General features: G+C 37.1%; 2 protein-coding genes across 2 annotated transcripts in view; one reads left to right on the top strand and one right to left on the bottom strand.

Annotated features, from left to right (window-relative positions):
* Positions 1–284: 284 nt before the first annotated feature.
* Positions 285–7,660, top strand: LOC120632307. Its single transcript, XM_039902153.1, has 6 exons — positions 285–627; positions 3,005–3,127; positions 3,850–3,982; positions 4,803–4,910; positions 5,642–5,780; positions 7,095–7,660. The coding sequence occupies exons 1-6, from the start codon at positions 361–363 to the stop codon at positions 7,255–7,257; spliced, it is 933 nt and encodes a 310-aa protein (XP_039758087.1). The 5' UTR covers positions 285–360; the 3' UTR covers positions 7,258–7,660.
* Positions 7,661–15,000: 7,340 nt separating this feature from the next.
* Positions 15,001–25,898, bottom strand: part of LOC120632535 (ADP-ribosylation factor 6) — a 36,794-nt gene continuing 25,896 nt past the window's right edge. Inside the window, exons 3-7 of the mRNA XM_039902365.1 lie at positions 20,049–20,157; positions 18,503–18,658; positions 16,801–16,947; positions 16,062–16,245; positions 15,001–15,314 (exon numbers count right to left, since the gene is read on the bottom strand). Of these exons, the coding sequence (XP_039758299.1) occupies positions 16,103–16,245; positions 16,801–16,947; positions 18,503–18,658; positions 20,049–20,130 (528 nt within the window). The 5' untranslated portion in view covers positions 20,131–20,157 and the 3' untranslated portion in view covers positions 15,001–15,314; positions 16,062–16,102. The remainder of the gene's footprint in view (positions 15,315–16,061; positions 16,246–16,800; positions 16,948–18,502; positions 18,659–20,048; positions 20,158–25,898) is intronic.

Below are 25,898 nucleotides of genomic sequence, written 5' to 3' on the forward strand. Positions count from 1 at the left end.
TAGATAGGAACGAACAAGAAAAAGTAAATTCCCACAAGCATAAAAAATAGATTCATAAAACCTCAATACTAAATAGGTTTGTAAATTACTAGGCCACTACAATTGCAGATGTTTAATATAACGGATTAAAGCATTTCCATATCCCTTAGAACCAAAGAGAATATAAACACTACGCAATCGTGCTTTCCTTTCAATTAAACCTCCTCAGCTTTCACCTTACAAAAAAAAACAAAATATAAAGCAGTCGATCATTCAAAAATCGAAACGTCGTGGCAGTGTTGAAATATCCTTGACGATGTAACCATTTAAAAACTCAATAACACTCAAAATTCAGCTGGAATAACCAAAATCCTCAACAAAATGCAGTTAATACACGACCATTCCCCCAGCGTACACTTAAAAGACTTTAAATTTAGTAATATTGGGAACATGAACGCGAATATTCGGCCCCCTTCGTCTCACAACATCGAGGTTAAGGAGAAGATATCATCGGATGCGGCCCTCTTTTTGATGAACCCGGTGGCGAGCGGTGACAATATGCTGACTGGTGTAAACAACGGGCAGAAAATAAAAGATGAATTACTGTCTCCACTACTTGTGCCGTGCTGCGAAGGCAAGGAGCTACAGGTAACCAGTTCATAATAATTATCTTGAGAACTACTTTAGACAAACGTCATTATTTTTCTGGGCATCCATTAAATTAGTAGCTTTAAAAATATTTGAATAACAAATCTTAAAAAAATCAACTGACTTCGGTAATGCCAACCGTACCCTAAACACTAGCAACTTCCCCGGGCAAATGTGGCGGTACCTATATTTACGGGCGGTAGCAGATACAAATATGTAGGTACTGATTACTGATTGGTAACTGATTTTGAAGGAATTTACACTATCAATGAATGGTCACGTTCCAATTTTTGTTATAGTTGCGGAGATATACGTTTTTTTTTTAATAGTCATAATAATGGCGGACCGAGCAGATGGTTTTCCTGATAGTAAGTTGGACCATCGCCGCTTCATGCAAGAAACCATTGATTTAATTAGAATCCTAGCTAAGCCACTATTCTATGCAGTGCATTGAGTCCGAAACAGTGAAAACGCCCCGCACACGTTGCACTTTACACCCGCGGAATGTTGCTAGGTCACAATTTTTTCCCCGCGAACGGTGGTTTATGGTGAACGCTTAGAACATTAGAGGTAACATAATATTTAATGTCAACTGCTAAATGCTATAAAGTGACAAACTAAATTTGTTTTTTTTTATACCGTTTGTTCGAAAAATCAATTTGAATTGGAGTGGTTTTAGATGCTTCAGATCTAGTTGTGTACACGGTTTCTGTATGTTCTTAATTCTGTGCAAGAAACTCGTTCTTCAAAGTGCCACCCGCTGTCCATCTACCCGAAACTTAAAACTTCCCCTGAGCTGACACGAAACGCTTCACTACACTCACTAAAATATGTGGATTAAAGTACATACATGCACCAATCTTGCCAGTATCATAATAACATATATAAAGCAATAAGCCTTTTAGTCTGCTGTAATTCGAGTAAATACTTTACATATTGCATAATTTGACTAAGGGAACAGTACCTACCTACTTTATCGAAAGTTCCTATAAAGCTTGTAGATCCTTTCACATGTCAAACGCACGTATACAAGGAGACTAACGCGGCCGGATTTAATGTCCTCACGGTTTTTATTAACTGTTTTGTCGAACAGACCCTCTTACATGAGTCATGACCCTTCGATCAAGGCCCGAAAAGGGAATGCACGCTATCGTAAACTCGATTTTTTGCGAATTCAGCTGTCGTTTGATCTACTTTACCATTAGGTACCTACTTACTGACTAACATACGTTTTAAGCTCGATAACGTCTTTGAGAAAGATTACCTCACTTATTTTGTGAGCTTATTCGAGTTTGTGTTAAATCATGCGACACTAAGGGCCCTACACATCACACGACCAAGTCGTAACTAGGTTTGTCAGATACAACCTTTATCATTTTCTGACGTTTAGTTTAGTTAACTCTATTCTCTCTATCGCTTTTATTGTATGCCTTCGTGAAGCAATTCTTAAGTTTTGAAAGCAAAAATTCATATGAGCGAAGCGGCTAACTCTTTCACAATACAAGCCGTGAGGCCGTTCTTTGTCGCGATCCTCTGCAGTATAAAAGTATTGTCAATGATCGGTACATTATTCAGTATGCTACTAGGTATACCTAAGTAAAATCTTGTACAACGTTGCCACGAACGAATAATTTTCATTTTTAATTTTCTTTTTACATTTTGTACGGAGTAGGGACCTATAGTCGAGTGCTTACACAGCCACAGAACAAAATTTGAAAGGCAATGTCAAAAGTTGTTAGGCCTATTGATTTCAACAGTTTTTTCTTGGACTGCAAAAGTAATTATACCAAGACAAAGGAGGCCTTTTACGGTAGTGTTTTTGACAGCCCTTGATAAATGATTACCATATTACTTAATTAAAGAAAATGGGTAAGTAGGTACGTCCTACAACCTACTTATTCATTCTAATGTTTTACTTACCGTATTCACAACTTGATGATAATATAAGATAAAGATTCTATTAAGAATTTCGTCTAATCTTGTTTTCATATAAAAGAAACCCCATATTAATATCTTACAACGTTTAATCGATTTAGCATATCTCATTACAACGTAGCTCATTCCAAACTCAAACATCAATCTATCTGAACTTATAGCACAGTGCTAATTTACTACAAAGAGATAACTTCTTCAATCTTCTTGACACTGCCGTCTGTACTCCTCTGTACCTCTATTTTCCCCGCCATTTTATAGGACCTTCCTTTTTGATCTGGGTTCCTGTCATTTTGAATTTACACTCCTACTTATACCGACCACAGATTATGCATAATTTTGACCGGTCTAAACGAAGATATCTTTCTTCTTTAACCAATTAATGTACAAAGGAAGATTTGCTAACACATAGATATATATTTCTAAACCTACTTTTATTGCAAAGATCAACGAAGAATTGGTGTGCAGCGGATTATCGGCAATCTCCGTAAAACACGACAGTGTCGTCCAATGTATGAGCATGTCCTATGCTTGTGAGAAGATGCAGGTTCCATCCGGACTCGTTAAGGTATTCTATTTTTTTTTTTAATAATAACACAATCCTAACTAATATTATAAATGCGATACTGTGTGTGTTTGTTTGTCCTCCTTCCTTTACGCCCTGGCAACAAACAAACCAACATGAATTTTAGCACACAGGCAGGGGACAAAAATGATATGCCCAGATTATATCCCCTGACAAGGGATACAATTAACGTGTCCACTTACTAAAGCACGGGAACAGGGAATAGGAGAAGTTTACTCGCGTTTATTATGACACAAAGTTTGTTTCCACAAATTCCCATCGACAAGCCTTATCATAAGTAGGTATACCTAGTGCCGGGAAAATCCCAACGAGTCACAGTTCCAAATTCCCCTACCAACTTGGCCAACGTTATGTACCTACCAACATTAAAACTAACGTAACATTCCGGGGCTCTGTTTTATTAGTATGTAGGTAATGGTTTAATAAATTGAGCCCAACTACCGGCAAAGCAAAATTACCGCAAAAATATTTACGTACGCTTCGATTACTCCATAGCCTTCCGACTTTGGCTACACCTTCACTTTATGAACTGCAATAATTCATAAAACTGATTGATTTGATCTGTCTTCGGGCTGTTATGAGGGACTGATTGGATTCACCTCAGATGTTCAGCTACCTAGCTTGAGACGGTAACTACTTGCCTAGTCCCTACATATATTTGTTTTTAAACTGTGAGTTTTATTTTATCTCTTACGAATACTTAGCACCGAAATTCATTTCGTTCGCTGCACCGTCCTGACCTGAAGCGTGTGCCGTACCTTCGCCGCATGACACCAGATGAGCTCGAGACGCTGTTTCGCGGCTTCGCTGATCTTCCGGTGCACTTTGACAAAAATGGTTTGCACTTATACGAAATACTTAATTTAATTTTCAGATACAGATACAGTATACTTATCTATACCAAGCGAAGAGCGCTTTACTGTACCTACCTACTACCTGTGTTGTTTATTAAAGAGGGATGCCATACCTTTTCATGAGGGCGCTTGATTTGGTGTTCTTGGTTTAAAAAAAAGCATAAGAAGACATACTACCGGTTCTTCAGATTGCGTCGATGGATTCAACTGCAATGCTTGTGGCCGTAAATGTCACTCGCGCATCGGCTTATTTAGCTATACAAGTGACGCTTGGACAGTGTTTGAATCGTCTCAAGAGGTATAGGCCTATAATAAAACGCTGTAAATGTGTGTGGAAACTGAAAGCGCAGGAGTTCTCAGTAGTCAGTACCGTCAGAAATACACGCTTCGCTACTGCTACTACCTAACTGTATGTAGTTGTACGATAACTGTAACATTATGGAGAGGCATATTCGCCCAGGGAATCATCTCTTAAAATAAAGATTAAATAAGAAAACGCTTAGTTGTGAAAGGGTAGGTAAAGCCGAAAAAAAAGGGATCGTGCTGTTAGGGCCAACATCTCCTCGGAGCACTTCCTTGTTCTTACTTTAGGTATCTATTCATTTTAAAAAGCCCAGTCGCCATTCATCGCTTCGTTGTCTCAATACCAGTCATGATTTGAGAACCAATACATTCTTTTATGAAGATAACTGACATATCATTGGTCAATACTTGTATTCTTCTCTAGATCCATGGCGCATACTACGTTACATCTGTATCGTAATAGGCATTGGGGTCCTTTTTAAGATACAATATATTTTCAGATATTCAAAAAGTAGAAACTCGCCCCGCTGTGTTACCTTCTTCATTGCCTGATGAGAGAATTGTACCAAGAAATGTGGGAGAGAAAAAGACGGTTCATTCAAAAGACAGTGCGTACCTACCTAATTAAACATGTAGCATTGTTGTAAGTAGTTATATACGTTCTTCCCGTTGCCCCGATCCCGTGCTCTTAGTACGATTACAGTATAATTATTTTCATAATTGTTTTGTTAATATATGCTGCCTGCTTTCTTCGTTCGCGTTTGTTACGGTTTTTTGAAATCCCGTGGATACAGTTTTTTTTCCTAATGTAGTAATATATATTACTGGCCGTCCGTTTAACTAACTCGCGAAATGCGAAAATTAAAGTTGATTGGCTGCTTGCTTAGGGCGTAAAGGAAGGACAAACAAACAAATGCAACAAATTAGTAAGGATCACACTGCTGGACCTCTCTAATAGGAGAGGTTTAAGAGCATCATCCTGCTCCATTTTGTTACGACCATTAAATTACAGTAAATACAGAATCCTCATTCAGCCATTATTGTATGCAGTGCATTGTGTCCAAACACAGTGAAAACGCCCCGCGCACGTCTCACTTTACACACGTGGAATGATACTAGCTCACAAACTTATATCCATTTTCACATTTTACGGTGAACGCTTAGAACATTAGAGGTAAAATAATTACTGTCATCTGCTAAATGGTATTAAGTGACTTTCAGTTAGTTTGAGAAACCATTCTAAAGTGGAGTGGTCTTTCAATATATGTACCTACTAGTACTTGTATAGTACTTAATTCAGTGGTTACGAAATTAATAGCTCGCGATAACTTATCAACAGACATCGATGGCTTGCTCCATCCAATACCAGAAAAAAGGTCACGTACAGAGGATGTGCCAGATGGTATGATGCTGCATGGCACTCGTGCCCGTCTTTATACGTCCGTCCTGGCTGGAGCTAAAGCTGGTGATCAGTTGGAGTAAGTAACTATGTATACATTAAAGATTTTGACGTGACAACGTCTTATAAATTGGTTTGCCGGGTGACACTTCAAGAAACTGCGTTACGCTCCGCTCACGTTATGCGCTTTCAATGAGAGCGAGTGAGAGGCACGCGCCCGCCTAAGAGCGAGAGAGACAGATATAAAAAGTGAAAGGCACGCGTCCCTTTGTAGTAAACGCTGTTTCATTGTACGCAAATGTATTGCAAATGTATTGCAATATGAAATTCAGTGCGAGATTCTTTGTATAAATTAATGTTTTAAATATAATTCTTTGTATAAATAAATGTTTTAAATTGTTACTATTATTTCATCCTTCTTCCTACTATACGAATGAATATTCACATTAAAATTATTTTACCACTCAAAGTCGTTGTCACGTAAAACTTTTGCCCGTATACCGACTTTACAGGCAACCAATTTTTTTTTTTTTAAAAGACCAAAAACGATCCGGTCTCCTGGGGTTTGGCCCTCATTAATAAGCGTGGCAAGGTTAATGAGGCCAAACCAGTGGACAAATGTTTTAAAATCTCGTGTTTTTAGACCACTTTTTAGACCTTCCTCCACTACCTTCCCAGCACGGCTAGCATGGGCAGGAGACAACTATCTCTCCGGAGAAAGGATAAAAATGTATCTTCTCCCACAAATTTATCAACTCTCAGAGCACTGGCTTGTAACACAAGTGGAAATAATATCCAAATAATATACGTGTAATAATAAACGGGGGTAGACTTCACCTATTTCATGTTCCCGTACTATAGCAGGCGGGCACATTAATTAAATCAGGAGACAATTTCCTATATCCCCGGGGAAAGTATATAAATTTATCTTCTCCCACAGCTTTATCAACTCTCAGAGCACTGGCGCACAAGTGGAAATAATATCCATATAACATATGTGTATTAATAAACGGGGGTAAACTTCTCCTATGTTCCAGTGATTATATCCCTTGTCAGGGGATACAGTCGGGGGATATAACTTTTATCTCCCGCCCGTGCTAGCCCTGCAGGGGATATAGTCGGGGGATACACTTTTTATCTCCTGACTGTGCCAGCCCTGATGCGAAGGGTGTGGGGGAGCACCAATTGCATCCTGAAGATGATTGCTGGCAGGTTACTGCAGGTATGTGAGTCACTGCTGTGCTATTTCAAATGGATTGGAGCGACCGTGATTCGCAGATTCAACCACAAGGCAGACAGCGTTCTCGTATTTTTATTTAAGCTTTTATAGGTATATACCCAATCACTGTCTTTAGTTTTTGTTTTGGTTGAATACAGATTTCTATTTTCACAGTAACGCAACACCAAATGAAGAGTACGACACGCGGGTACCAGACGAGATCGTTCCAGAAGACGAGATCCAGCTAAATGAGGAACTACAAATTATTCTCCCTCCGCGCTGCGATGACGACACTGCGGACTCTTCCATTACCAGTTCAGAAACTATAACCGCTTGAAAATTTGCATTACCAACTTTATTTTTTAGAACAATACTCTTTTGCGTATCCCAGATTCCAAATCCAAGCAAAGACAAACTATTTTACCAGTGCAAAACTATTCTAGTCAAATTAAATTTAAAATATACCTACAATTTAAAAAGTACAAGCCTACTCACTCTGTGAGTAATGTAGCGCATGAAGATATTCCTAAAGCGTAAAAAATCGCGCCGATGGGTGAAGAAGCTTAAACAAAAATCAAGAAAAAGAATTGGTAAGCTAATGATGTATTTATATTGGATGATTAGCGAATTCCTTGATTGAAATTTTAACAAACTTGTCGGCATGATAAAATTATTAGAACTAAAAAGCTAAAATAGGGCTAGAATGTAATAGGAAGGTTAATTAATAAAGGCAGCTTTAAATACATCACTAATGTTTAATTGCGCGAATTTAATCAGACGCGAATGCTAAGGAGAATGAAAATCATACCCCTAATCGGTTTCTACGCGAACACTAAATCGCTTAGCGGCACGTCTTTGTCGGTAGCGTGGTAACTAGCCACGGCCAAAGCCTCCCACCAGACCAGAAAATTTCCAAATTTCTCGTGCCAGGAATCGAACCCGGAACCTCCTAATAAAATTCACAGCTCTCACCGTTGTGCACGGGAGGTCGTCAAAATGAGTATTTGTGTTCCGTCATCTTGAGCGTACGACTACGTCACGCATCCCTTTTTCCCACATTTCCTATACCATGCCAGATGCCAGAATTTTAATAATGTACCCTTTCGAAACATAACAAAACTTGTTTCACCACCTTCTGCCAAATGTCGGTTAGCCTAAAAGTAAGTTTTGTCACTTCCTTGCTTTGTAGCAAACGACAAAGGCAAAAAAAAAACCGACACTTATCAGGTGTTAAAACACGCCATTAAAGTTTTCTTATTCTATGGATAGGAATAAAAACTCTTATTATAAGTGTGAATTTATATTGAATAACTTTCTACAAATATTATACAGCAGACTGCAACTCAACCACATGCCGTTCTATATAATTTACAACCAGCCAATCAACTGGAACTGATTTAAAATCATTAATCATACATTTTCATACCAGTCAGTGCTTAATCATTGCAATATTACCAAAAAAAAAATATAACACTAAATACTTTTTATAAAATCTCATAATCTTTTGTGAACTCAATTCCTAGGACCAGAACAGACTGACATGTGAACTAAACCACAACTGACCACATAAATTAACCTAAAGGCTAACCTTCAAATAAACTCAAGTTTCATATAGTTTTGTGTGGTTTTTGAATAGCAATAGTAATAATTATGTTATTCTTCATAGACTTGATCTGGTTATGGATATTTCAGAGTATACTAATCCATTACACTACACATTGACGTTGAAGGTGGAAAATGACGGCAGGTTATGGACATACGCTAAATTAAACGTTACGCTACGTAACGTAACGTAACGTACGCTAAGTCAATCAGAGACTCACTTGTTTTGTAAATTAGCTGAAGTCTAATAATTAAAGCTATTTTTAAATAATAACATTATTTATTTAATAGCAACTCTGAAAGTAGGTACCATTGTTTTTTTACAACAAAAACTACTGTTTGCACATTTATAACATAATACTGTCGAAAACGTGCGGTGTATTTTCGTGCATGCCCAGCCTTACTTAGTTCACCTGTCAGCCCGGACAAGACCTTATTCAGCACTTCGTAACAGACAAACTTTAGATCGGCCGATAATTTAGTCGAATGATAATACGCGTTGGACCTGAAGGTTCTGTGAAATTTCGACATTAATTATTTTCCGCTGTAGAATTTTAACTCTATTGATAATAATGATACCAAATTCTAAATTCGACTGACTTGCTTTCAAACTAATGCACGGTCTAGTACCAATACTGGAAAACAGAATTTGCAATGCCGCTCTTGCAATTCCATAGAAATCGTAGTTAACTTTCTCGCGATAGGATGTCTCATACTAGGGACTCACTATCGGTCAACTCTGCCGAGGTTTTTGCAAACCAAACAAATCTGAATATCCGTCAACTGTCGTAGTTAAGCTAGCTATACACGATGCTTATACATCGCAGCGATTTTTGAGTGCAAATCAATCTCCGGAATATAAAACAACTGCCACGGTCGCAATAAAAAAAAAATCATTGGGAACCAAGGCGGTCGACGTCCAATCTTGGGAGTTTTGAAAGTAGTAAGCGAGTTAGATTTACATTGTGCAATTTAAAAATGCCACTGTATAACTTTACGTGTGCAAATTAGCGTTACAACAAAGCAATTAATCAGTGCAGTGATGTATGCTCAGGTTTCTACTGTAATCCTAATATAATCCCTAGTGCAATAATGGATCGCACTAGGACCACGAGTAAACGCTAAACTATTGGCCGATCAAAAAGCCTGTCCTTTACGAAGCTGTAAGCGTTAACTTAAGCGCTTTAATAAATTTACATTTGACCTACTTTGATAATAACATTTTTAATAAATCTTAACGGAGTTACTTACGGAGTACAAACCAAAACAAGCTTACAATTTTGGAACTAAAGTAAGTCAGGCGATCTGATATCCGTTTTATATTTTCAATGTATCTGTAATCTGTTCATAAGTTGCTTCGCAATGTTATTTGTATGGTATTTTTTTAACAATAACAGCGTTGCTAAGATCTGTAGATTTCGGATAGATTGAATGTAGAAAATGGACATAAGTCACCCAGATCAAGTTTTGGTAGGTAACCCCCTTTAATATGCAAAATATACATAGAAAGAGGTGCTGAATTTCTTCAGTTTTTTTTTTTTGGTTAATTGGACGATCTTGATGTAAAACTGCTAGGTTATATTTAATCTTTTAAATAAAGTAATTACAAAAATAAATGAAAATAGTCTTTTAAGGCTGCGTCGATAGGTGGTTCAAACGGAATTCTCGTTAGGCTTGTCCTGAGACTAACACAGTCAATAATTATTATCCATTCAAAGGATTTTTTGCGTGAAGTAGTTTCGCATTCAAAATACGATACATCTAGATATTTTCATTAGTCTCTGATATTGGTGACAATTTAATGGTACCCACTAAACTTAATTGACAGTTCCAAAAATTTGACTATGCTGCAGAACGCTCCGTAAAAAGGGCAGATCTGTCAATACAGTCTACTTTTGTGGGCCCCATTGTGACGTAAAATTTTCACCTGACTATAACTTTAGGTCACAAAATACGTATAATGTACACTCCGTAAAAAGGGCAGATCTGTCAATACAGTCTACTCTTGTGTAAAACAAATGGGGCCCATTGTTCCGTAATATTTTCCACCTCACTATAATTTTAGGTCACAAAATACATACAATGTAGCATAACATTTAGAATCACCGGGCAATTTTATAATTATATTGCATGAGGCATTAAAATAGAATAGGTACGATAAAACATAACTAGATAAATAAATTACAAAGTGCCATTAACATAACGAACGCGCTGTCTTTTACATAAAAATAGGGACAGTGCAAAAATTTTACAATATTAAGTTAAGTGCTCCTTAACTTAATATTTTGTAGTGTGCAGCAATTGGAATTGTCTCAGTGGTCGATCAAAAGTACTTACTTATGATTAAAAAAAAAAAATCATTAATTATTATATACATATAATCGAAAAGTTTTTTGCAGCATAGTTGAATACATTTTTTTTTTGAATAATTAATTGTGAAAACACTTGGTAGCCATGCGAAAAGTAAACACAGCTTGAATGAACGCTACGATAGATACATAGATGGTGCCATCGGACTTTTTATTTATAATTAAGTTATTTAATTGTTTTTTTGCATATAAGTTGTCATTGATCGGCACTGACACAGAGTAATTATTATTATAGCAGACTTATATCCGTTCTCTGAGCCTAGGCTTCGCCTTAATCGAATGCCTAATGATTTAGGTGCTGTCTATAGAAAAAAACGTTACACCAACTCTTAGATGATAAATATTCGTGAATGATGGATGTATGCCTAAGAATATCCCTAGATCAGGCGTTTCTCATTCAAGCTTTGTTAGTGAAAACGGGCATTGGAGCCCAGTTGTATGGTACGTGTCACACCTAAAGCGCTCCGTGTACTGCGCGTAGCAAAAGCATTTTTTATACGATACACCTGGTACTGTCACGTACACGTGCTTCAGACGCACTCCTGTGTATTGCCGTTTAAGCGCGCACAATGCGTTTTATAGTCAATTGCGTTACGTCTTCAGTGTGTGTTGGATACATACAATATTCAATAAGCAATGAAATAGTACTTGCAACGCAATGAGGTGATATAACTGTCGTTTTGTGTACTAGCAATTACAATGTATTATAAACAAACACAAATCCATAGAAAATAACAAAAGAACTGCATGGAGCATTATTTACCAAAGTACCTAAATTATTTGTTTAAGCCGACTCTGATGTATTGTTTATTGTTGTCTTTTTATAAAATGTGATCTGGACTCTGTCAGCTTACTTTTTACTTTTAAAACAGCCGAAGTCGCACGTTGGTTAGTATATAACTAGGTGCTTTTAAACACTGCAGATTAATATGGTCCCATATATTCAATCAAAAAACCAAAAACTTCATAAATCAAAAAAAACTAGTTTTTAACATTAAGCCTAAATGGCTATAATCCGGGTCATCCAGACAATTTAGAGTAAAGAGATATTAATGTACAACACAATTGGCACCATTATTTTTATCAATGTTTCTCAAAGATTTTAAAAATGTTATGCGTTGAATTTTATATTCTCAACACTGTTCCAACAACGCCGGATCAACTTACTGTCGAACCGTTGGCAACTTGTGTTCCTCTAGTTGCCCGCGCGGTGTCGAGTAGACAACTTGTTGTCAACAAGTTGTCAACGCGTCTTCAACAAGTGGACGCGACGTCAACTCGGCATCGACTATCGATCGTATCACGAGTAGTTGAGAGGTTGATAATGCTTTGTGGTAACTGGGTTAGACAGTAAGTGTAGAGCAAGTGTTAATAAAGCTCGCTTTGTGAAAGTGAAGAACAGAAGTCTGTAAAGACGCCCTGGAGTCAGCTTGTGCGTAATTCAGGATGACCAAAAATATCGCAAACTACTGCAGCCTATATCAATGTCAAGCCAATAAAGTATCTTCCCAAAATACATTGGTAACAGCAAGCACTACTTTTACATTCATAATATTAGTGGATAGTGACTATACCAACCAACGAATAACACTCACTAAGTATCTGTCAGCGCTCTTTTTACATGGCATACGACGACAATACATTGAGTTTACCAGCTTTGAACCGTCAGTGGTTGATAATGCATTCTAGAACATAATAATTTATATCTGAATATCTGGTTATAAGGTATATTCACACTAAGTTTTCTAAAAATTAAAAAGTTACTTCCGACAAGCGATCCGACGTTCGAAAAATGCCGTTCATATATTTATTTTATTCCTATAAAACAAATCAAGTGAACGCTATTTCAGCAATTATTCTAATAGGATTTACAAACAAAGTTTTAACATTTTGTTATACATTTTTTTTTATACATTTCCGTTTTTCGGTTACGATATAAGTTCCCATTTTTATATTATACTCAATAGTTCAGTCTGTCTCGAGTCAAAATCTACTGTATATTTTCATACCAATTCAGATAAGCTACTGTACAATATTATTCTATATTTACGCAGGCGTGCTTTCGTTATTGCTTTATAAATACTGGTATTAAACCGTCCAAAATCGCGCAACGATGCGCGAAGACATGCCACAACTCGCGACGACGCGCGACTACGCGCATAAATCGCACAATCGACTATCATAATAATAACGTATTTGTCTGACCGCGTTGGCTACGATCGAATGAGCGACTTGTCGATTTTAATTTGCAAGCCGTATTGTTGAATATATCAGGATACCCGTGCCGTCCAGTTGGTCGGTAATAGGTTGGAATTGATGAAGATTTTATGAATAGAGGTGGCCGTATTTTTAAAGAGTGCGCCATGGATTAACCATTGACCATAGACATTGTGAGAAGCTTGCGGAAAGAAGAGACGAATGGCGCAAGAGCAATAAAGATGGATGCAGTGTTCATGACGAAGCTTGGTTTAGTTTTCTACACCAAAAAAGAATAAGGCATACCACCGGTTCTTCAGATTGCGACTATGCCATATTTGCCCCCATAAATGTCACTAGCGTAACTATTTTTTATGTATGTACCGTTATAGTATGTAGTTTATTATTATTATATGTTTGAACAATATATTATACATAATAATTTTATGTGTAGTATTAGTAATTTATAATATGTAGTTTGTTTTGCAATATTTTTTATGTAGGTGGAAATTTGCATTGCCGACCCGTTCCTTATAAGAGTTACTTTCGCCAAAGGTTGTCTGGGAGAGATCACTTTAGCGATAAGACCGCCTTTGCACACCTAAACTAGTTATTATTTTGTATTTATATTGTTTCTCTTTGTATTTTGTTTTTGTTTTTGTGTGTGCAATAAAGAATTTAATAATAATAATAGCGCAACAGATTATTTATCGATCCATACCGAAATATGTCGCTCAGGCAGTATCATAAATCAATAAGTACTGGCCAATGGTACCATGTTTAATTATGCGTCACGAGACTATTAAACAAGAAAGACCACTGTACATCATCAGCATCTTCACCAGCCTACTATACAACAGCTGGATACTGGCCGCCTCCCTGTGATGTATTAGAAGTTTCACATGATAATACTACTTCAGTTGCTAAAGCCACAAGTTCACGCACGGGGCACAAAGGTACCTTTATCTCACACACTGAAATCGCATGAGCTAGTTTTTGTGACGTCATACAAGTATATAAAATCGCTCGAAGCGACTAGTTGCTCGCGCGATAGTAGCCAATGTGAGTGGGTATGTTAAGAGTGGCATTTGACAATGTACGTTGCGAAGTGTTGTTCTGTAACGTTAGTTGCACAAAATAATTAGTCTATCCAATCCCAAATTTCAACGGACACTTTCTTGCTTTAGTTACACTCTCAAGTCCGATATTAATAATCAAAGTAGTCCAAAATATTGAAATGTATTAGTAGCCACGACGGGCGCCGATCGTCAATACTTGATAATTCGGGCGACGCAAATATCCCCGTGGCTTGTTAGAACCAAAAGTTCGTGCTTATTCAAACCCCTATGTTAGGTACTGGGCAGCTTCCGACGGAAAAAAACCGTCCCAAGTAGAGTCGAAGTGCAGTCGGGCAGCCGGTCGTAAAAAATAAGCCAATGCGTCTTAGTTAAAACGTGGGATAAGAGGAAGAAGTAAGAAAGTTTATCTCCGATTTACACACTTTTTGTCCAATAACGCGGCGGTGAGAAGATAATCTAGATTTACAGATAATTCGGACGTGTTATTGATTATTGTGGAAGGTGCTAAAGTGGTGACCCCACCGCAAAACGTAGCGTTGGTCGACACCCAACGAGATGGACAGACGACATCAAGCGAGTCGCTGGGAGTTTCAGGAAACAAGCGATCCAGGCCCGTGGGTTTTAGAACTTTAAAATTAAAAAAGACTTTTGTCTGGCTGTGTTTGAAGTGATGATTGATTATCATCAGATATCCGAATATAGCAACTTGTAGATCAGGCTATATTATCCACTTACGTTCGCACGTTGTTAAACACCACCCATTATAAATCCGTACTACTTTACTATCGTACAAAACAGGAGGTAAACATTAAGTAAAAATTAAAAAAAAAAAAACATATTTTACACTATGTAATCATTTCATATTTTTTAAATAACATAAAAAAATAATAATCAAATATTTCGATACAACAAAGCTCTAATGTTTTCATTTAAATAATGGAATAATTGATTTCTCATTTGTGTAACAATTAGTTCACTTGTAGACTAACTATGTAATGTCTTTAGGTTCACTGCGTTAAAGTCTGTGCACATTCACTTTCTGAGTCCAATCGACAATCGCCACTGATGGTTCACTGGATATTCCTATATCACGAGACCGACAAGCACGGACGCAGCAAACTTATGATAAATGGCATCGAAATCGTCACCTGAAACAAAATTGGTCATCAAGGAATATGTATTGCTTTGACTAATAATATTACAGATGGGAAATCTGTTATACACAAATCTCTAAATTAAACTAAATTGAAAATTAGACTAGGCTAAATTTATACAGCACATGTCTGAAGCGGTGATAGCTTAGTGGGTAAGACACCAGCTTCCCTTCCGCGGGTACTGAGTTCAATACCTGGCACGTAATTCTTACTTTTCATGTGTTTTAAATTAGTGTTTAATTGTTACAGTCTCAGTAACATAGAAGTTAAACATAAGTGAAGTCTAAGTACTACCCTCTATGGGCTATGACCGCTAACTTTCGGAGAAGCGTCAATTGACCCGCATGCACCTCTAACTTTTCTAGGTTATGTGCGTTTTAATGAAAATACCACTTGCTTCAACGGTGAAGGAAAACATCGTGGTCGGGAAACAGGAAACCTACATGCCGGAGAGTTCTCCATAATGTACTCAAAGGTGTACGGAGCCCAACCAATCAGAATTGGCCGGTGGACTACGGCGTTGACCTCTTCTCATTGTAGAGGTAATGGGTTGATACGTTGATGATGATATTTAATTATACAATTATACGATTGAGCTGCGATTGGAAGTGTGTTCTGGAACTTTGTATCTTAGAGAAGATTAAAGTCTTAAAAGAGTCAAAGTAGAAGTTTATATACTAAATCAACGAACCCTAGCACTGGCGCCCACGGCAGAAATGGCCAAAATATATAGACCCTTACCGTGCAATGCTGGAGGCGGCTGACACCGCCTACTCCGCAGCTCATAACTTGTGGTTGGTCGTTAGCCAAGTGAGCCCCTCGTACAGCCCGTCGCCCGACGTCGCGCACGATGGCTGCACGTACCAGTTGCGATCTCTAATGCGCGTCAGGCCTAACTTCTCTTGAATCTCGTGCGGTTTCATAGCTGGAATTAAAATAATGGATTTACATTTAGATATAAAGAAATTAAAGAGTACAGATGTGTTTGGTTTTTGTAGATAATACACACACATTGAGCTTAGGTTAAAGTTTTTTAAACAGAAAAATTGTCTGACGTTTCCTCATCAACAGATTGACCCAGTAACAACTGTGCGTGTCCCTTAAAACCTATAGGAGAGAGTACGGGTTACACTTGCGTAATCTTACCAAGAGCGCACCTGCGTCTGACATATTGGATAGAAGCAGGTGTTACTTTCCATGATATATTTTGAAAATTCAGCTTAATTTGCTATACTCCACACTTATAGGGTATTGATTGATGATGATTGATTGATGTACTTGATTTGATCAGCTGATTCAAAATTTCTAAATGCAGGAATTGATTAATGTTTTGTTTTAAATCGGTTGGAGTAAATTTCAATTATTTTGAATATTGATTAGAATTACTGTTGATCGGATAGATTTAAGGTGCTGTCGATTTTCGGAGATAAAAACTAACTGTACAACTCAATACAAAGAGTTTTTTTGGGGAAATAATTACCGTCTGGCAAGTCCTGCTTGTTGGCGAAGATGAGTATTATAGCGTCGCGCATCTCGCGGTCGTTGATAATCCGGTGCAACTCTTGCCGCGCCTCGTCAATGCGGTCCCGATCGGCGCAGTCCACTACGAATATAAGACCTTGAGTACCTGGAATGAAAGACACGATCGTATGAACACTGATCACTATAATCACGGAAGGTAATTAAACTGCTGGAAGCATTGTAAAATGTGGTGTTGGCGCAAAATCAAAGAATAATGCTCTTTTTCACTAAACCTAGGAAAATAGTGATTTCTGTGATTACTAGAGAAAAAAAACGTTTCACTAACTCTTATGTGATGACTAAAGACGTTAGACACCATCTTAAGTTACGATACCCATTCGGCGGATCGTAAAGTTTCAAGTAAACTGCACTTAACAGATACAAAAAATGAAAAACTATGATAATCATAATATAATTAATTCAATTTTAATGTAATTATTACCAAATCTTTAATGAAGATATAAATAAAATATAATTTTTATTAATACATAACTATAACCTAAAATAAACTATTTAAAAATAATTAATATTATATATAATTATTATTTATTTAATTTATTTTAACTATTTAAATATTTTTATACTATTTTTTAACTATTTTATTTAACTATTTATTTTTACTATTTAACTATTTTTAATAATTTATTTATTTGTTTAGCAAATTATACGTCATTATTAAATTTTTAAATAAAAAAATTCTTGCATGTCATAAAAATTGTACACATTAAGCCATTTAAATAATTTAATTTCAAATTGCTTAATTTCAAAATACAATTTTTATCAAAATACTTAAGTTTTGGGAAGGTAGGTAATACATACAAACACCACACCTCGTGGTAAGCACCAGAGACAAGTTAGGTTTTACAAGTTGCCTAGTGAAAATCGATTGGTGAAAGGTTAATGTATGCCTAGGAATCATCTTTAATTAGGCGTTACTTATTAAGCCATTGCCTTGACCGCCGTTAGTGTTAACGGTGTATTTGTTTGTTAGTTCCATTCTTCAAACCATAACCAAGCATTTTTTCAGTGTCTGGGTGTTTATCTGATCTGTATATTATAAGTATTTAATGTTATGTATATTTTATAATACTTCATGTATATTCTTCATAAAAATATCAATCAGTCCTCTTAGTACCCTCTCTTAGTAGCTACGCTTGCTTTGGGACTAGATGACGATGTGTGTATGGTCGTAGTCAGTGGCGTGCATAGAGGGTATGCACAGGGTATGCAGATGATATAAAATGAAGCAAATGTCCAGTACGAGTTAAAAATACTTAAGGGTAGGCATTTTTACTCTAACAATACCTATCCTTAGGATTTTTTAAAACTTTAACTGCAGATTATCTTCATTTTATGGCATCTGCATACCCTGTGCATACCCTCTATGCACGCCACTGGTCGTAGTATATTTAGATTTATATTTATTTCAGCCTAGCTAGCACCCTAGCAATGACATGCCGCCAAGCTAAGCATTTCGGCATGATTCCGGCGTATATACCGATTAAGGGCGTGGGATTTATATAACACCATACCAATAACTACCAAATACCATTATTGCTTGTCTACCCTTAAAAGGTTAGACCAGCAATAACAGCAATGTAACAAGTACCTATAACAAACATTGGCGTGCCTGATGACGATCATGATGTTGATTGGTTTACCTGTATAATAATGCCTCCAGAGCGGTCGTATCTTGTCCTGCCCTCCGACGTCCCATACGTTGAATTTGACATTCTTATATGTTACAGTTTCTACATTGAAACCAACTGTAGGTATCGTTGTGACTGACTGACCTAGTTTTAATTTATATAAAATAGCTGGAACACGTCGATAAGAAAAATATATTGGCTTCAAATGTTGGATAGAAGTAGGTGCTACTTTGCGGAGATACAGTTTTTTGTGACAGAGCTAGTCACTACCGCAAAGCTGTTACTGTGTTCCACGCACATGAATCAAATGGCCCACATAATGTTGTTTGATAAAAACATCGCCTAAACAGAACAACACCTCGCAATGTAGAGTAGAATCACGACAAACATACATACGGATTGAAGTCATTATAAATTACACCATACAGATTCTCCTGCTGTTCGCGGAAAATTAAGCTTAATATAGCAAATTAAGCTTAATTTTCATAACATGGCATTAGTACTTCCCCGAACAAGCTCACAAAAAGCTCTACCACTACTGACAATTATTACAGAATAAAAGAATTCATAGTTACTACAAACTTTTGCTCTACAATTATTTACTTTGTAGAGTTATTATGAAAAAATATTGAACAATAACTTCAGCTGTGCTTATGTATAAAAACCAATTAGGTCACAGACTACTATGTCAGCAAAAAGGTTACGGTCCTAGATAATAATTAAGCAATAAAACTCTTGGATACTTTGGGAAAAGGTAGGTTGGTCTGGTAGGAAGTTTCAGGTTTTGGAATTTCCTATTACCTATTTCATATGTACGTGAAGGCCGAAACAGCATTAGGATTTTTCACGGTCTGACATTTGAAAGAATAGGTCTTGGATAGAAGCTGGCGTTACTTTGCGGGATTCCATGATATACATATTATAGCAAATTGAGATTTATTTTCATAATAAAGGTTCTAGTTCAGTTAAAGTGCCAAAATAGCGCATAAGTATTCCGACGCTATGCAACATTTATCTTAATTAAATTGATATGAAAATATGTCTGTTTACATTTGTATTACAAACACAACAATTTCTAAGACTATAACTAATCTAAATTAAGTGTTGGTTATAGATTAATAAGCCTAGTAGTTTACACTCAGGCCTCCCATTCAAGGGGACCCAATTCGAGTCCGGACCCACGCTATACGAAGTTATTTGCGTTGTGTTTTAAACAATTTAAATATCACTTGTTTCAACGGTAAAGGAAAATATCGTAAGGAAACCTGCATGTCCGAAAGTTCTCCATAATTTTCTCAAAGGCTTTTCATTTACATTATTTTTTTCTTTTTGTGGTGCACAAATAGTTACAAAAAAATAAATAGAAAGGCGTGAGGAGTCCACCAATCAGCTCTGGGCCAGCGTGGTGGACTACGGCCTTAGCCCCTTCTCATTGTGGGAGGAGAACTTCTTTATATATTCGTGGTCCAGTAATGTCTCGATGATAATGACTATTATAATAACAAGAACAGTTGTAGTTTTGGTCGTATTAAAAATACTTGTTATTGCCAAAGGATACTAGTCTTTCCAGCAGCGTCGAGTCCCAGCATTAGTATCCTCATCTCCTTGTTACCAAAGATTTTCGAAAGCAGCTTCCCCATCGTGCTGAGCTCGCCTCAACTACGCAACTGTAACACAAAAAATATTACACAATTACTTAAACATATTAGTTATGTAGTTTGTACTGGTTACAGGCTAATATACATAATAAATATTAATTCATAACTAATTACTGGAAATACCAGAAACTAGATAATGCTAAGTACATTTGGAGCGAGGATAAATAAACTGTTATATATTTACAGTACAGTAGTACATCGAGAAGAATCCAATTTTTTTTTTGTATTTACATTTTTAAATTAACAAAAGTTATGTTTCCCATTTTAAATTAATTAATTAATTATCGTAAATAATGAATATATATTTATTAATAACTTCACAATGTAGTTTTTAAATATCATTTATTTATTTTTTACTGTATTACATTTGCTGTTATTGACTTTTAAGTAAATGGATATATATCTACATATATTTATAAATCAATATAAGTACAAAATTGTAGGTTTTGTTATGTCCACGATTTTTTAATCTATTAACGATCGACACAAACGTGAAGTGTAGATATTAGTTTATTTATTCTTTTGCAGGACCTACATCTGTAGCGGTACGAATAACTAAAACAACGTTTCATCATCATCATCATCTCAACCAATTGACGTCCACTGCTGGACATAGGTCTTTTGTAGGGAGTTCCACAATGCACGGTCCTGGGCCGCTTGCCTCCAACGGCTCCCAGCTACTCGCCTGATGTCATCTGTCCACCTCGTTTGGGGCCGACCTACGCTGCGTTTACCGGTGCGGGGTCGCCATTCCAGCACCTTAAGACCCCAACGTCCATCGGTTCTCCGAGCTATGTGCCCCGCCCATTGCCACTTCAGCTTCGCAACTCGCTGAGCTATGTCGGTAACTCTAGTTCTTCTACGGATCTCCTCATTTCTGATTTGATCACGTAGAGATACTCCTAACATAGCTCTCTCCATCGCCCGCTGAGTGACTCTGAGCCTTCTTATGAGGCCCATAGTTAGCGACCATGTCTCTGATCCGTAAGTCATCACTGGCAACACGCACTGTTCGAAGACTTTAGTCTTCAGGCACTGGGGGATTTTGGACGAGAAGATGTCACGAAGTTTCCCGAACGCTGCCCATCCGAGTTGGATTCGGCGGTTTACCTCTTTCTCGAAATTGGACCTACCTAACTGGATCGTGTGTCCTAGGTATATATACTCGTCTACAATTTCGAGTGCAGAGTTCCCAACAATTATTGGGTGGAGCGCAACATGAGCGTTAGACATAATTTTCGTCTTGCTCATGTTCATACGAAGGCCCACCTGTTGAGAAACTCTGCTGAGGTCATTGAGCATCGCATTAAGGTCTTCCAGAGTCTCTGCCATTATGACTACATCGTCGGCAAACCGAAGTTGAGTGATGTACTCGCCGTTAATGTTGATGCCAAGCCCGTTCCAATCCAGAAGCTTAAAAACGTCCTCCAACGCAGCGGTAAACAGCTTCGGGGAGATAACATCTCCCTGTCGCACTCCTCGCTGCAGTTGGATCGGTTTCGTAGTCTGGTCCTGTATACGGACTGACATAGTGGCGTTTTTGTACAAACATTTCAAAACTTCGATGTACCGGTAGTCAATTCGGCATCTCTGCAGTGACCTTAACACAGCCCAGGTTTCCACCGAATCAAAGGCTTTCTCATAGTCCACAAACGCTAAGCAAAGTGGCCGGTTATACTCTTGAGTCTTCTGTATAACCTGCCGCAGCGTATGTATGTGGTCTATGGTACTGAAGCCCTTTCGGAAACCGGCTTGTTCAGGAGGCTGGAAGTCGTCGAACCTATTCGCGAGACGATTCGTAATGACTCTTGAGAACAACTTGTAGACATGGCTCAACAGCGAGATAGGTCTGTAGTTCTTCAGCAAGGTATTATCACCTTTTTTGAAGAACAGAACAACCACGCTCCTGTGCCATGCCTCTGGCGTTGTGCCTTGATGAATGACGGAATTGAACAACCGCTGAAGGACTTTAAGTATCGGTTTTCCACCCGCTTTCAGGAGTTCTGCTGTGATTCCGTCATCACCCGGTGCCTTGTTGTTCTTAAGTTGTTTGAGAGCCATACTAATCTCGTAAAGGCTGACGTCCGGGATATCTTCAGTGAAGTGTCGGGTCAATTTGGCTCTAGGGTCTTTAGCCAAACTTTCAACAGGCTTTTGTGTTGAGGTGTATAACTGTCCATAGAATTTCTCAACCTCACTCAGGATCTCTGGTTTAGAAGATATGAGACTACCATTGTCAGTCTTCAGGCGAGTCAACAGGCTCTGTCCGATAGACAGATCTCTTGCGAACACTTTCGAGCCTTTGTTGCGCTCAATGGCCACTTTAATTTTCTCAGTGTTAAAGTGTCGCAAGTCTTTCGTCTGCAACTTCGAGATCTGTCTAAATTATTGCACAACAACAATAATTTATACAATTATAGCACTTTACTATGCCCATTAGGGCAGGAAGACGAAAACTTATAAGAAATACTTTTACTTTTGAAACTGTAAGAATGTCAGTTGTCACAGCTGTTTTACTGTCTTAATTATATAAAGTGGGTCAATATTTAAAATTTGAATAACTATTAATTCATATTTGCCGGATGTTTTATTAAACTGATTAGGATTTCTACAAATACGCTAATAATTATTATTTAATTAATAAATAGTTTACAAGAAACAACTAAAATTATATTTAATTAACAACGAATGTTCATGACGTTGAGTTGGTCGGTATGGTGTATAAATACGACTGCATTTTCGATACACCTCAGTACTATGGACTCGAACGATGCAAAGATGTCTCCCGGTGTCTTAGTCGTTATCAGATATGAAGAACATAAAAATGATACTAAACATTGGCATCCGAACGAGATTTTGTTTGCCGTATTGCTAACTTTTAGGTTTTAATAAATTATAAGTTTCACTTTCACTAAAGTTACTCATTTCCTTACGAATTCGTATTCTAGGCAAGGTTAAGCCGCGCTTCAATCATACGGCTTTAACTTTCAAGCCACCTAGTTATCTTGTTGCGCTTACTTTCTATTCTCTAGCATACTACTACATGCGGTTAAATATACAATATTCGTGTACAACAAAATAGCGCTCTTCATTTTCGCACTGCAGTGAATTGGAAAGCGTTTTAATTTAAAGCCCTCTCTAAACCGTAGGAAGATCATATAAAAACCCTACATTTTTTGAAGTTAGATAGATACAAAAGAGACATTCAGAAGTGCCTCTGTGATACCAGCTGCAAAAAAGGGGTCAATAAATTTGTATGAAAAAATATCTTCATTTTATAAGGGCTTCATTTCGACTGAATTTATTAACGTGGACATAAATCTGCATTAATATTATAACTGAAAAAGGTGCCGTTCTGCCCGTTTGTTACTTGACGCGAAAAAATCCAAAGAAACTGAAAATTAATTCGTTTATACACGATTAATTTTTCTTACGTCGTACAGCAGTGATTCGAATGTACAGACAGATTTACATTCATAAGTATATAATATAAACTAGAAAAAAATGAAGAAAATTAAATAAATAGTTTGGTATATAATAAGAAGCATCAAGTCAATCATTTACAATCCAGTAGGTACCTACTTAATTCGATTAGCGTCTACCTAATTCCTGAATGCATAAATAATTGCTTTTTATTTTTATCGCTGGTGTAGTAAACTTAAATTATTTTAAATATTGCAAACGGGTACAGTAGATCGGATAGATTAAAAAGACTTAGAGAAAAGCACACGCACACAAGAAATATATATAGATAAATATTAAAAAGTTATAGGCCAAATAACATCACGCTTCAACCTTTAATACCAAAGACGTATTAATACCGAAATAATCTGTGTAGTGTAGAGAAAACCACATGAAAGTTTTGTAAAGGAAGTTTACGAAGTATAAAGTTGTACGAGGGCTCTAAAGACCATTACATTTAAAATATTTCGGAAAATGGCTTTGCGAAACTAAAACAAGTAATCGCACGCCCGCTGTGACATTTGGCACCCTATAAACCCCACCCTTTCTTACGCTCTACTGGGTTGCTGATAAGCTGAATAGTGGTCTACATAATTACGAAACGACGACAGATAAATTTTATCACATGAAAAGGAATCTTTTGAAACAGAAACGGTAGCTCATTAAAAATATTAATAAATACATTTTTTAATTCAAGTGTGGGTTTTTATGTTTGTGAGTTGAATCATCTGCCCCCACTGCATTCACTCCTTAATAATAATAGACTAGCCGAATACATCTAGAGTGCCACAGGAGTAATCCAGACTAGCATTTTTTTTTGTTTAATTAGGTCCTTACTTATCTACCTATAATATATTAACAGTCAGAGCATCGCCATATCTGTATATTATTATCCAGTAGTTTAGAGATATGTTTTAAAAATAGATCTCGAAATTACTTTTACCATTTTTCAGGCTCAAATTCTTAATATTGCTTCCCAGCAGTGAAAGATTAATTATAAAAATTGGTTTATTACTTTCAAAGTTAAGTTTGTATAGGTAACAGCATGGACACTTAAATTATAATGAAAATAATTAATTTAATAACAGGCTATAAAACCGAATATACCTAGAGATAAAATTTTACCGTGTAAAAGGCAGTGAGATATTACAATCTCGAAGGAAATTTCGCCAAGTCGGTGTCCCGCAAGAAACCTTCCGGCGCCCTAGATTCTATACCGCGCTAAATATAGTAGACAAGAGCCCTCAGTATGAAATCTTACTATGTCGCTCAATACAAAGCCGTCGCATGACATGCGATGCAATGAGGGTCACGCATGTTTTCAGGTAAAAATATAGCTTCGTAACCTGCTTCAAACAACTATTAGTAAAGTTATGATATAGTATAATACTAAGCATCTGCCGACGGACGACGGCCAAATTTGAGTCTCAATGCAGTTGTAGTTTCGTCATATAATACCCGATACCGTGTGGTGACAGCAGATCAGAATACAGTTTTCACTACCCCTCTGCATCCCGCGGATGTTGTACGAGGCGACTATGAGTATATACCTAACAGAGAACGGTCAGCAGAATCCTCAGTGCTACTGCTTCTACCATCTATTGCGATCACCGAACCGTGTGCGCAGCATGGTGATAGTTGATTGATATTGGATATTGATGATGGTATCCCTATAGCTAAGGGGCACTATTGTGCGTTATGTCGGCAACCATTGAATATTCTCTTTGCATGCAATTAATATGAAATTAACTGCTATCCACGCCAAGGAAGTCACTTATGACTTCCAGTCGGTGAAATCGCAGGGGACCAAGTCTGCTATTGCGAGAGTGTTTCAGAGGTCTATCAATTACAGAGAGTACTAATGCACAAAGAAACCAAGAAAACATTCTCTCAGAACCCGTAGACCGAAGTAGGTAGAGAGAAAAAAGAACGTGAAATGCACTTTTGAAATCGGTTAGACAATTTTTCAATAAATTTCCGTTGGCATCTACAAAAGACAAGCCTGTAGTTGTGTTCGGGTTTTGCTCGGTTACAACAACAAGTATATTTTCACAGTACATTAGGCAAAAACAAGTACGTACTTAATGCATATTTCAATCTTGTGTTACTATTTGTTTCACATACAACTTTTATAATGATAAAAGATTTTCATTCGTTGTGTTTCCAAACGGAGAGGTGGAGCCATCAGATTAAAGAATAAGCATACTTACTTTAATACAACCTTTTTTTTGATGACGTGCTTTGTGCGCAATAGTCAAATGTAGAACCCTTAATTTATGTATTAGTCA

Source organism: Pararge aegeria, chromosome 2, assembly GCF_905163445.1.
Source record: "Pararge aegeria chromosome 2, ilParAegt1.1, whole genome shotgun sequence".
In the NCBI taxonomy this organism is placed as follows: domain Eukaryota; kingdom Metazoa; phylum Arthropoda; class Insecta; order Lepidoptera; family Nymphalidae; genus Pararge; species Pararge aegeria.

What these genes read in the sequence shown, in the direction of transcription:
- LOC120632307 (XM_039902153.1), top strand. Translation starts at nt 361, where the DNA reads ATGCAGTTAATACACGACCATTCCCCCAGCGTACACTTAAAAGACTTT. An exon ending in TTCCATCCGGACTCGTTAAG is followed by an intron (nt 3,128 to 3,849) that starts GTATTCTATTTT and finishes ACGAATACTTAG; the next exon opens with CACCGAAATTCATTTCGTTC. An exon ending in AAAGCTGGTGATCAGTTGGA is followed by an intron (nt 5,781 to 7,094) that starts GTAAGTAACTAT and finishes CTATTTTCACAG; the next exon opens with TAACGCAACACCAAATGAAG.